We start from the raw sequence: 14,406 nt of genomic DNA, 5'->3' as shown, positions 1-14,406 counted from the left end.
ATATATATATATATATGGATTGTTCAAAAAATCATTGCGTTTTTTTCATTTGATTATCAGGTGTGTTTATTTAATATACGTAATGAACATTAATCAATGAATATATTGGCCGTTTTGTTCGATGACCTTCTGCCATCTCCCAGGCAACTTCATAATACCACGTTCATAAAACTTCCCATCCTTCTCTGCGAGAAACTTGTCTAGGTGCTGTTTGATAAGGTCTTCAGAAGCAAACATTTTCAAGGAGTTTTGCAAGGAGCGAAAAAGATGGAAGTCTGATGGTGCAAGGTCTGGGCTATACGATGGATGTGATAACACATCCCAAACATGTTGCAACAATTTTTGCCGAGTAATCAAACTTGTATGTGGTCTCGCATTGTCATGGTAAAACATCACACCCTTACGATTGATTAGCTCGGAATGTTTCTGTGCGATGGCATCACTTAATTTCTGCAGCTGCTCACAGTAGACATCGGAATTAATCGTTTTGTTCTTTGGAAGTAGCTCAGAAGACTAGTCCCTTTCAATCTCACTACATTGACAACATTACCTTCTTTTGGTGGATCTCCGCCTTTGCTTGTCTTTCCGGTGCTTCACCTCGCCTATTCTTCTTTTTCAGCTGACATTGTTGTAAATAATCCATTTTTTGTCGCCCGTGATCATATGCTTCAAGAATGGATCGTTTTCTTCGCGTTTGATGAATTGATTGCAGATGCTCATGCGATTCGTCAAATGAATTTCTTTCAACTCATGCGGTACTCAAACATCGAGCTTCTTTACGAAGCCTAGCGATTTCAAATGGCCATGAACACTTCCAACGGACACTTTTAGAGCGATAGCAAGAACTGTTGAATGCTTATTTGCTTGCACCAATGCTTTCATCGTCGTCAATCTTGGAAGGCCTACCGGAGCGGTGAGCGTCTTTGACTGAAAAATCACTATCATGGAATCGAGCGAAGTTCTGACACTGGTGTTTTTTGACGACATTTCTGCCGTAAACTCGACGCAACTTTTCCCTTGCTTTCTTTCTTTTTTTGTAATAAAACAGAATATGGCGAATATGCTCTTCAAAATTTTCCATGTTCGAACCACAATTGCAAGCATAAAACTCGACCGAATCGCGTCAACTTTTTTTTTGACTTTTTAGGTTGAGTGTCAACAACAAAACGTGCGTAAACATGATTTGACATTCATGTCATGCATACAAATAAACGTGGACAACGTCATCTATTGGAAAAAACGCAATGACTTTTTGAACAATCCTATATATATATATACATACACAGGGTGTCCCATAATTAATTAATATTTCAGGGAGTGAACAAGGATGAAATTTTGAACTAAAGTTCCTTTGCTAATTTTGGCTCATATTTATTTACCATTTATTTATTGATTTATTAATATGAAAAATTAGAATAAAGTTTCAATCGGGATACATAGCAAGCGTGAGGAGTTCTATGACAAACTCCGGTTGCATGCTATATTGTATATATATGGTATATCTCATTTAAAAAGGGGAAATGATTATTTTGAAAAATATTTCAGACAAAAATTGATGAGGATCAAATAATGCATTATATATAGACATATGCGATGGATCTTGAATGGCATTGTGGAGGTCACATCAAGATCGATTTGAACTTTTAAAATAGAAACTCATATCTTTTATTGCATATTTTTGTTGACATCAAAACGTTTTCAAAACGCTGGTTAAAAAGCCCTTTTTAGTTGACATCTTTCTATATTATGAGACTTCAAAATTTCGATATCGTCGGCGTTAACATTATCCAAGACACCGTAAAAGTCGCATGATCGAATTACACTTCTTCGGAATGCTTGATTAAAAGTGTAAATTCAATTAGAGGTGTAAAATTGAAAAATATAATCACATGAAAACATTTTTGAGACAAAAGTTTATTTTTTTATGTAGAATAAGATTTTGTAGTAAAAAATATAAGTTCTATTTAAAAAAAACAAAGTTAATCTTGATTTGATTTTCATGCTTCCACTCAAGATCAACGTTTTTTTTTGTTAAATTTATCTCCCTCGATATCATACAATTTCGTGAAAACATGATCTAGATATTTCACATAGTTCCGGAAAAATTTTTTTATATCAACTTAAATGGAACAGCCTGTGTATAATGTATATACAGCAGAGTGCATATGAGAAATCAACTTTTATTCTAATTTCCAACTTGATCGAAATATAAATTACAAGCTTTATTCTTTTGTAAGTGATCTATTATGATTTTATAATGAAATTATATATATAACAAAATTTATTTAATGTACTTATAGGTAAATTTATTTAATGTACTTATAGGCAAGATCTATAGGAAGAACTTGCCTATAAGTACATTAAATAAATTTACCTATAAGTACATTAAATAAATTTTGTTATATGTGTAATTTCATTATAAAATTATTTAGATTTATTTAGAAAGAAATCTTAAAAAATAATGTGTTAGAATGACGTGTGACTTTTTGAATATTAGACATAAAAAAACAAAGTTAATACAAAATGTAGATTTTATCAGTGTTATTGTTCTCAGTAGGGATGTTCGATCTCTAAGAAGGGTTTAAAATCAATTTTTTTCTTTATGATTTCATTTTTGCAGATTGATTTTCGATTTCTCTACAACCTACGAAATTTCTAACATGTGATATAGTAAATTAATAATAAATATTCTGGAGTGCGTTCAGATTTCCACCCGAGAGAGATGCTCCCTAAGCATCATTTTATCCTTGTTAAATATTAAACATTCTTGATGAACCAAGATAAATTAGTGAATAACAAGGATGGTACTTGGGTAGAAATATTATATATAATTGGCTAATATTTAAAATATACTACGATTTAAAATATACTACATCTATTATTACGTGTATCGATAGATGATGGATCATACTTTGAAAATTTTTGGGTATTTCAAAAATCATCGAAAAGCAAGTGCTATTACTTTTCTATCATTGATGTACGTTGCAGAATTTGTTTTTTACCCTCGTCATGGAAATGTAAAGGAAATGTTAAGCAGCGTTATGCAATTAAATTCTGTATGAAACTTGAAAAAAAATAGTTTCAAAAACAGAAAAAAGCTACTTTATTGTCTCAGTTTTTAGGAGATACAAGGCGTTCAAAGATGAAAGGAAAGCTGTTGAAGAATAGCGCTTTCCCATACGCTATCCTTAATGTTTCTGAAGCTATTTTTCCAAATTACACACAGAATTTAATTGCATAATACAATACATTTCCGTGACGAGAGAAAAAAAATCAACGTGCATTTCTGCAACATGCCGACCGTTTGAAAGGTTTGAACTCAACTAAGAAGGATCTAATCATATACTTGAGACTTTATCTAATTATAACTTCGACTTTCACTTTTCTCACGCAATCCTCCTGAGAAGCGTAAAAAAATCATTTTAATTACTATTGATAAATCCTGTATATATTTACAGGGTGGCGCACTTAAAATGTTACAAGCTATTATTTTCTAGATTCTAAAAGTATGCATCAAATTGAGAAATATGTTCAGATAAAAATTTTGTGACTTCGAGAACATAAAATGAAACCATTGATTTGGCCTTGGGTGCTGTCAAGGTCAGAGCAAGGTCACTTTAAATTTTTTTAATGGAACTCCTTATTTTTCATTGCATATTTTTGTAACACATCTCGAGAATTTTTCAAAACACTATAATAAAATATTTTTTTGTGAAAAACTTTTCAACAGAACAAGTTATAAGGATTGAAAATGACAGTATCGGCGGCATTATCTAAGGTATCCAAACATCAATTAAAACCTCTTGAATATTGTTCATGTTCTTAATAACATTTATTAAAATCAAAGTTACTGAAGATTGTTCCTCTTGTTTCCATTTTTATTCATTTAAAGTGTTACTTGTCATGAGTGAAATTGTGGTTAAGTTTAACCACAAATTAATCGATAAATGAAAAACCGAGCCTTAGTAACAATAGTAGTTGTAGAGTCTTTCTTTAATGAAGCATTTTACTGTACAAATAAATTTTTATGAATTCATCTTTAAAAGATCTTTCCAACGCAATCTCTGGCGAATTGATTCATGTTGCGATCAGAGATCGATTATAGATAGATCTTCAGTATATAAATCGAACATCCCTATTGACTAGGGTTATTATTAGAATTTTCTTTTTTTAGCAAATAAATTTTAAATAATTACTATTTGAGTTTAATATATTCGTGTATTTTATTTTAATTTAAAAATATTTTGAAGAAATAATTACGGCCTGAATTAAGAAATGAAATTTTTTGCATGTAGCATGTGTAGCAAGTAATTGTATGTGTAATATATGTTTTTAATTTAAGTAATTTATAATTATTGTAGCTATTATTATAGTTGCAGTAGTCAGCAATATTTTGATTATAATTGTAAAATTAGAAATATTAGGGTTGCACGAATTTGACATATTTCGTGATGCTTTTCTATTGAACTATTATACATCTTTGTATTTTTTAAATTTTACATCTCAACTTTATACATTTAGTATTTGATTTTGTGAATTCAAATTTTAGATTTTAAAAAATTGGATATCTAAGAATTAAATTCTTATTTTTATTTTGAAAGTCTCAAAACATTTATCACATTTAATATCTTATGTATTTAGAAAACTACTTTCATGATACTGTTTTTAAATTTGATGGAATTTTTATTTAAATTCCGCGACTTTAAAAATTTTTTAATAAAATATTTGAAGCTTTATTTTTTCTCGTTCTCTCATGGCTAAGTGTCACGAATTTAGACCTAACTTATTGTTAGACTTAACATTGAGCAAAATTATTCACTTCATGAAGAGATCTCTTCTTTTTCTTCCTCTTCTTTTTCTTTTTCTTCGGTGAGTTGAAGAAAATTTTGAATCAGAGAGAAGAAAAGAGAGTCTAGTATGTGCGAGTGGAACGGGAGATAGGGCGAAAGAGGGGTGACCTGTGTCTGTTGCCAGGCTGAGCATGGAGGTGTCGTGTCGCAGATGGCAGATCCCAGCCGTGAAGAAGAGCAAGTTACTCTGTTGGGTGAGGAGGGCCTCCGCGCCGGCGGCCAGGCTCTCAAGCTCGGGTAATTAATGTGTGGCGTACATCCATTTAATGCAGAGCGTGGCGACTGCTGAATACGTCCCAAGAAAAGATAAATAGATGTAAAATCAAAATTTCGGTCCTTGCATTAGAATTTAAGTTTTCTTAAAATCCATTTAAAATAAAAACTGATAAATATTGTTTTGTCTTGCTTTTTTAAAATTCTATTTTGTATAAATTCGTTTACTTTACAGCAGTTAATACTAAAAAAACTATTTTATTAGAATTGAAACATTGTATGTCCATAACATTTATCAGAACTTCTAAAATTAAATTGTTCAGTTCATTTATTTGTTTATTTTTTTTGCATTTTACTTTGCCTTTTATTTAAAACACGATTTTTCTTTAGATTTTTTGACGTTTAAATTGTTTTCAAAGTTACATTGCTCCTTTTCAAAGTTTTTAAATATTTATTATAAGCTAATATCTCTTGAAAGTTATACATATATGAATCTTATAACGGATTAATTTTATTTATTGCATCTCGATTACAATTTCATTTAAATTTCTTTTTTTATTTATATTCTGAGTTCTATTAGATTTAATCCAGGATATGTAATTCCGAATCATCACGTTCTGCATTTTAATTTCCACATGACCGAGAATCAGTACATAACGCATGCCTATAGTTTGTGTTGCAGAATACGAACTCGATGCACTGCTGTATTTTGCAATAGTGCTCGGTCACTAACACTGATCCTCAAATTACTGACACGAGTGTATATGTATATCTCTTTTCTTGACAATTCTCTTTAACAAAAATTTTATTACTTTAACAAATATTATACTTCTTTGTCACTTTGTATTGTGACTAGTATTATCTTTATTTTTATATAATACATAAAGCTGTTATATAATTTGTTATACATTATTTTAATAGTTTTTTTTTTCAGAATTACTTTATAGCGGCATGCTTAATATGAAAGATGAATAAATATCGATGTTTATTAATCAGTAATCCGAGGATCAAGAGTAAGTCAGGAAATGTGTAGCCAAATAAACAAAATAACGCGGTGAAATATTCTTATATGTACTTTCGAACGCGTATTGGGACCGAAATGTCGTAGAATCGAAAATGAACCGAGTGTTTAACACGGTCTTTATTATATTTATAAAACAACTGGTCAAAATATCACTTTTTTTCTCTTTTCGAAGTGTCATACAGAAGATTTTTTTCGGTCTGAACATGATGTCGTCAGAACGACATTATTGTTTGCGTAACACACCAGGATTTTAAGTAAATTGAGATAAAATAGGCTTAAGACGCCATTTTCAATCCATTTTGCTCAAAATATTAACGTGCTATATAAATTCTGATATCGTGTTCGACACGAAAAAAATCTTTGTAATTTGTACTATGATGCTTCGGAGAGAATTTGATATCGAATTGTATAGTATGTAATATCTACTACACTTACAGTAAATTATTCTTACGTAAGAAATTTCAGTATTATCGTTACAATATAATAAATTATAAGTTAATAACACACTTAAAAAATGAAATTTGAAAATTCGAGTCGTTAAGAGTTATCCTTGTATATCTAACATCTCTAGTGGGAAATTGAAGTTCTTTGAATTCTTACAGACTTTCTACTGTTTAAAAAATTCAAAACAACTTTAATTTTCAATAAATCTTAATTTTGGAATTGAATAATGATCATTTGCAGCTAATTAAAAAAATTAATCTTTTTGCAGATAATTTGTTATTATTAAACATATGTATAGTTGTTGCAAGAGAACGCTAATATCAGCGAGTACTCGATAAAAATCTGCGATAAATATCGTATTAAAGACTCGGTTTTCGCACAGAATTAAAATTGCGCCCAGTACAGAGTTTTCCTACGTACGCGCAAAGTTCAAGGAAAAGAAAAGTTTCGTAGAGAGTTTTAATCAAAGAAGTACGCCGCATCATTTTCGAATCTTTTTTTTTCCTCTCCCCCCCCCCCGCCAATCTTCTCCCTTTCCTCTTTCATGTAATCATAATCGCTACATCGAAGACCCGGTACTCACTCTAGACCCTAGATCCTAGATAGTAGAGATGTCCTACGTCAGTGTGTTCTGTGATTACAGCAGCACCTGTATACTGCGGCAGACGCCATAGGAGCACATTATAGGAATCCGCTCAGGCAAGCTGTTATCAACCGTTATTATTTGCGAATCTTGTTTGCAAAAATATTTTCTTTGCCTCGATGTTGTTGCCTGTGTCTATCCAAGATTCTAGTCGCTCAACGAACGGAGTCGTACTTTGCGTTGCTGGAACACCCCCTCGCAAAGACCGTTTTAAGTCCCGTACCCCTTGTCTCTCGACGTGCGAGGTTTCCTTTCCCCGTTGAAGTTCACTTGTGTCCACTTCATAAAAAAATTTGTATAATCTGAATCGTTCCCCGATTCTAAAATTGTTTCTCAATTTTTATATGTCAGAGATTTAGGTCGGTATTCATAGTCAGTTCTTATATTTAAAACCACTTAAGTACAGTAGAGTATTTTAAGATGTCATAAATCAGAATCAAATTAACGTCTTAAGACATTATTTAAGATGGTCTTGTAATAGGAACGGACTATAAACGCCGATCAGGTTCCGAAAATTATAAATTCCCGGATTTTCCAAATTTTTTTCTCATTAAGGGGATTCTAATGTTTTCTGTTTTACCGATCGAATTTCGATTGATTATTTTTCATGTGAATATCTTTATAATTATTTTTACATAACTATTTTTACTAGATTTAAACATCTTTTTCTACAATTAAATTCTAAACAATAATGTAGTCCAAGCTAGCCGACTTTATGTCAAAAACGAAAAAAAGTTGGAAAATTATAATTTTTTTATTGGCTTCTAGCGTCAACTCATAATAATATTTGCTTTATGTATAAGTTTTATATTTTGTACAAAACAATTTTGGTTTGAACGAGGGATTACATGAACAAACAATATTGAGTTTTTTAGAATTAGACTTAGATATCTATGAGAGCTTAATGACTTAGGAAACTTGAGTGTATTTATGACGTACTCTTTTCGGATGCGAGCTCGCACGGTATGTGAATCAAAACCAGAAAACCCTTGAGAAAGGAGGATCAGAGGTGCAGCCTCTAGGGAGGCTTTTCTCCCGCACGAACAGACAGCAAACGAAGCACGAAGATTGGATGCGCATGCAAGGTCACATCAATTTACAAATTCGCAATAATTGCGATACGAAATTATTTTCCTTCAAATGTGCAAAGCTATCTACCGAACATGAAGGACGCAGCCTCGTTAAGAGGCTCGCTGATCCTTTCTGGCCGCTGTGCTTCAAGCTCTGTGTCGGCAGGATGCTCGTAGCAGCTTTTTTGTTTGACAGCATCTTCTGCTTTCTTTGATAATCGTTCTGTAGCTCTGACTTTCCGTGTAGCTTTATCTTTTTTATATGTTTGGACTCTTTCGGGGTCCTGTTTTCTCGGCTGCGCTACAAAATCATTATCCGAATATTATCATTATCCCAGATGTTTTATCATTCGATGGATAACAAGGATAAAACGGTATTTGAGTACATCCGGACGATTTTGAACATGATCCGATTGATCAGACGTGCCCTGTGTTATTCTGATGGTCTTCAACCTTCAAGACGCTTCTCTACTAGTTTTCCTCGACCCGCGATCTCTCTCGTATACTCTTCTCGCCAAAACAAATTCTTTAGATAGCTCCTAGTCGCTATTTACTCGAGATGCCTAGAGTCCCTAATACAGAGTTCATATAGAATCTGACCGCTTAGTGTGATTGTTTTCATTAGTCAATCCTCAACTCACTCAAAATAGTAATATCAATCAAAGTGTAGCATACATTAAAAGAATATACATTCCACATCTACATTATTACATATTCATATATTCACATCAGATTCACACATATATACACATACACATTAAATTTACATAGCTATTTTGTGGAGCGTGGCCAGGCTCTATATTATGGAGATTCTAGAAGTCCAAATAATTAAAATAAAAAAATAATCGCGATTAAAATATACAACTCTACCGATTAAACGCGACCTTCTGGGGATGTCGATCATTCGTCTGCTCTTCCTAGCTCGATATTAAGCGCGATCTCGCGCTTTATGATGGCGAAGGGGCGTTGCCGCAGTTGCATTGCTCTTGCGTTATAGTGTGCATGTGATAATGTAATAGTACGTCAGTATAGTACGAACAATATGTCATGATGTGTCAACACGTAAATCGTATATGCTTAATGAATGATAAAACAGCGATATCATCAGAGTTTGATCTTCACTTTAGGATATCCTTAAGGGGATCCTAAAAATCGTCTGTTTTATTGATTTAGCAGGATTTACAGACATAAGATTTACGTCTCATTAATACATGATTGCATACTATCAATATCACACACACATACATATGTATTTTTATAACGCATTTTTGTATTGTATTAGATACTAAGTCTAATTCTAATTGTTCATGTAAACTATTAGTTTGGATTACAATTTCATATAGATTGCAAAACTCTCATATCAAGCAAATCACGACAGTTTTGCATTCCATATTAGATTAATGAGTAACACTGTTTTTTGGACCGCTTCGGATTTGATTCATGTAGGGTATTTTGTTAAGTATTTGTAATGTAGAATCACGTAGAAAAGTTTATATACTGAAGGAGTTCAAAATTATGAATCATTATTTTTCAATGAAAATCGAAAAATCTACAAATATCATAAGCGATAGATTGAGTGAACATCAATTCTGGTTTTTCCTGCTTAGTGTAATCTTAAGAGAAAAAAATTGTAAATTAGTTTCATCTAAAAAAATAAAACTAAATTAAATTATCAATATTTATATAATAATTGATACATATTGTATCAATGTAAAGGATACATTAAACGTAAAAATTCTAATATATTTTTTTTGCAGCTCTCACATTGACTGAACACTTTCTTTAATCATATTTTTATTCTCATATTCCCTCAAAATGTATATATCTAGAGACACGATAGTATTTCGGCGCTAAGTAAACGAAGCGACGTAGCGCAAGACACTACCGTGCTCCTTTAGTCGGGGAAATCTGGAAACATGGTTTTCAATAACGGCTGAACTGATGAAATTTTATTTGATACTGACGAAAGTTATCGCTCGAGTTGTATAATGAAAGTGCTTTTATTTTTTTCTTACGATCGGAGATATTTCAATGCTAATCTCTGAATTTCTGAATTTTATTATCATTTTAAGAAACATCGTCATTATTAATTATCATCATTATTAACGTTGATCAACAGAATGTATAGCTGCAGCGTCTGGCGCTAGATGGCGCTAGAGACGTCGATCAGATGCCTAGATAGAAAAAATTGAAATTTGGTTTGAAATAAAATTTGATTAAAAAATAATAAAATATCATCTGTTTTACTCTTATTCAAATTTTATACCAAATACTTATCCAAAATTATCTATTCAAACTTTATACTAATTTTATCAAATAATATAATATATAGATACTACATTATGTATGTGATATAAAATTTCTATAGAGAATACTTTATATTCAATAAAAAATAAAATTTTCTCTTAAGATCACAATAAGGACGAAAAAATATCAGAATTGATTCACTCAATTTATCGCTTATATAATATTTGTACATTTTCCGATTTTCACTGAAAAATAACGATTCACCATAATTTTAAATGAGTATATAATATTTTTTCTACGTGATTTTACATTGCAAATATTTAACAAAAAACTCTATACCAAATCCCAAGTTCAAAAAATAGTGTTACTCGTAAGAAATAGTAAAGATTTCAATTTTACAATTTTTTTCCATTCTCGATATAAACTCCAAACTCTCAAGGACATGTATTAATGCGTATACTTTAATTTTGGAAAAGGATTTTCAAATCTGTCAGAAAAAGAAAAAGAAATTACGATTCACAAGTTATTGCGTTTAATTGATAAATCAGACTATAGAATCTCCTTAAATTCTTATAATTTCTGATTAGAACCTCTTGATCGCTTTGAAGATATTTATTTAATTCTCTCACAAAGAAATTTTCAAGTAAATCGTCAAACCTACAGATTTTTTTTTTATAATAAAGAGTTTTATCATTTATAAGCTCAACAAATTTCTTTTACAAAAACATCCTTTGCAATTGCAAAATTCTTGCAAATTTTTTGTTTGATTCTGCTAGAACATAATTGTTCACAACTACTATTGGTACAATTTAATACCATAATCCAAATTTTTTTGTAATCCATAATCCAAATGGATTTTTGTAAGAAGCCCTTCAAATACATAATTATACACAAATATCAGATTAAAGGAATTACATATAAATTGTAGTGCTTCTACATTGCAAATATTTAATAAAAAAACTCTACATGAATCAAATCCCAAGCGGCCCAAAGAATAGAGCTACTCGTAAGAAATGGTAAAGAAGATTTCAATTTCACAAATTTTTTCCGTTTTCAGTATAAATTCCATCTCAAAGACACATATTAATGTGTATACTTTCTGGAAAAGAATTTTTAAATCTGTAAAAAAATATAATGGAGAAACCAATATGCATGTGAACATGTGTGAACATTCCAATAATGAAAGTGTATATTTTTATGACCGTACATACTGATTTTATCATCTTTATTGCTGTTATAATTTAAAAATTATGAAATTTCATAAAATATTAATATAATTAATTTAGAAAACTAAATCGAATTTTTTAAAAAACAAAATTGCATTTTGCTAAAAAAATCTACAACTGACATGCAGGGTCTCTTAGGTATCTGTTAAAATTCATAAATGTAATATTTGTTCATGCTTATATCATAAAGGTTAAGCTTATAAATGATATATTTCTTTTTTTGGTTATCGAAGAGAGTGATTTGTGTAGATCTGATATTATTTGCGATTTACATTTAGAAAAATTTTCCCTTATTAGTGACGTTTATCAATAAAGAATTATTGAAAATCTAAACTTTTCTTGACTATCTGTGTACCAAATCAAATCGCATATCTGTGTACCGTACTCCAAATATTTCAGAATGGTTTACAAATCTGTCCAAATTGCCATAGTCAATTCTCATATAATAGATAATATCCTATCCTCTTTTTTTTATCCTTGAGGATGCTTCAGCAATCAGAATCGCATTTAAAAGACAAACGCGATTGTTCGCTTTTATGAATAACCGTTCAATTGCGCAAAACAAAAAAGGTCTGTTTTTTTGGCTGAACTTTTGCAATTTATCTTTTTTCCTCTTCTTTCCTCCTGGAGAGAAAAGGAAGAAAGATGAACTGATGCAAAAGTTCAGCAAAAAAAAGAGCAGACCTAAAGGCTCTCACTCATTTTATGTCGCAGTTTACGCGCGTTGATGAAAGAGAAAAAAAATCGGCATGGATTGTGCTGACTGATAACAGTTGATACAGTTTGATACAATCACTTGTTTAACACTGTTCAAGCAGAGAAAAATTCAAACTGTATCGAGTACTTTTGATTTACGATGAGAATGATCGAAATCCGCTCGCTTTCCAGTCCGACACTTGCGCGGCAAAATTATTGTAATAATTTTCACACTGTAGTGATACAGCGTTGTAAATAACAATAAATGATGATGGTGTGGCCATGGGTATGTATAACAATGTTCTCTTCCTTTTTAACAAAGGATTGTTTGTTTTTTTAATGTGCCGCTTGCTCGCATGCCTTCGCACACGTTTTTATCTTCTGTTACTTTAATTAATTATGTGGATCATTAGATCGTTAAAGATACCTCGTTGGATTTTATCTTAAGATTTATGGATTTTTTGTGCTAGACTTGAGAATATTAAAAATGTAATATTTATTTTATTTGATTACAAATTCAATTATTTTTATGGAACACTAATTTCTCAAAATACTATGTCCGAATATTAAAGTAAACATATTAAGACTCCTGAGTACTCAGCTAAAGAACTCTGCGTTGACGATGGCGACACAGAATTAGACGGCGGCCTAGTGAAACCAGTAGCCACACACATAAGCACGAACCTGTGCTCTTGGCGAGCCGAAAGCGAACACATAGGCTCTTGTTTTTGTGTGTGTTACAGCGCCTCGCCACGATAAATGCTGAACTTATAAGCTTGGAAAAGTAATGTTTTGACGAAATTTGTGCTGCATGCCATTTCGTTATTATTTCCTTGTGAAAATGTGACTTGTCTCGTACTTATGAAAGTCTTAAAAATGGGCAGAAACTACATTTATCTTAGAATTTTATACATAAAAGTATATATTTCACTCATTTCAACAGCTGTTAAACTGTGTGCTTCTGCCAGAATATAGGTCCAGCGATGCGAATAATACGAATGATTACGTTAATTTGATCAACTTCTAATTGATTAGAAAAGAACTGGGAATCAGACAAGTCTGCTAGCAACGTCGATTCTAATATAATTCGATTAATTATCTTTTTCTAAGAAATCCTTGCCTTTTATGATTTATTGACTACAAGGGAGAAAAGGACAGTTTTCGTCCATTTTTACAAGTGATTTTTAAGGTGATTTCATTATTTAGATTTATCCAAATTGTTTTTATTTACAAATGGCATGTATTATAGCATAAATTAATGTGTCACTTCTCGCCTATGTCATGTTCTAACATGATCGCGACGACTACTCAGGAGCCTAAAAAAAAAGTAAGATTGATTGAGATTTTTTTAAGATACAAAATGTGTGTAAAAAATTTTTTACTCTTCACTTTGCTAAATTTTTATTTTGATAAACTATATCTGTGGAATTCATTGATCAATATTTTATAAAATAAGGAAAATTTGAAGTTATCAAGATTTACGAGCGCGCGCGCACATATATATACATATATATATATATATAAAATATTCGAAGATATTAATGTCGAAAAGTTTTCCGAATTGTAACAAGAACCAACGAAACTTCTTTAATGATCTAAGCTTGGCTTATGTCATGCTTTACTCAAAAATAAATTCTTATTTCTCGTTTCGCAGCGATGCGAATAATACGAATGATTATGTTAACTTGATCAACTTCTAATTGATTAGAAAAGAATTGGGAATCAGACAAGTCTGCTAGCAACGTCGATTCTAATATAATTCGATTGATTATCTTTTTCCAAGAAATCCTTGCAGCTGCTGAATAAAATAATCTTGGCTTATGAATTTCTTTCAGATTGTTTGATAAATATTTTTACCTGTTTTAATATTTTCACTCTTATTTAAAATTTTTTTGTAGATATGATTGATTTGTTAAAATCAAGAAATCTTAAGACATTTTTATAAATTAATATTTTTACTATTTTTGTATATAAATATGAAATTATATTTATA

At 31.0% G+C, this 14,406-nt stretch overlaps 1 protein-coding gene across 4 annotated transcripts in view; it reads left to right on the top strand.

The window, feature by feature from the left end:
* LOC108686458 (V-type proton ATPase 116 kDa subunit a-like) overlaps window positions 1-14,406 on the top strand; it is a 29,531-nt gene that overhangs the window by 5,566 nt on the left and 9,559 nt on the right. Inside the window, exon 3 of one of the 4 annotated variants that reach the window (XM_018191786.1) lies at window positions 7,175-7,230. The exons of 1 other annotated variant lie outside the window; for it this stretch is intronic. In XM_018191786.1, the coding sequence (XP_018047275.1) occupies window positions 7,175-7,230 (56 nt within the window). Of the gene's footprint in view, window positions 1-4,974; window positions 5,088-7,174; window positions 7,231-14,406 lie in introns of all 4 variants that reach the window. 2 more of the 4 variants (XM_018191785.1, XM_018191782.1) reach the window with 2 other exon arrangements.

Source organism: Atta colombica, unplaced genomic scaffold (genome assembly GCF_001594045.1).
Source record: "Atta colombica isolate Treedump-2 unplaced genomic scaffold, Acol1.0 scaffold181, whole genome shotgun sequence".
Classification (NCBI taxonomy): domain Eukaryota; kingdom Metazoa; phylum Arthropoda; class Insecta; order Hymenoptera; family Formicidae; genus Atta; species Atta colombica.
The sequence above is the reverse complement of the archived record's forward strand: the minus strand, read 5'-3'. Positions and strand labels throughout refer to the sequence as shown.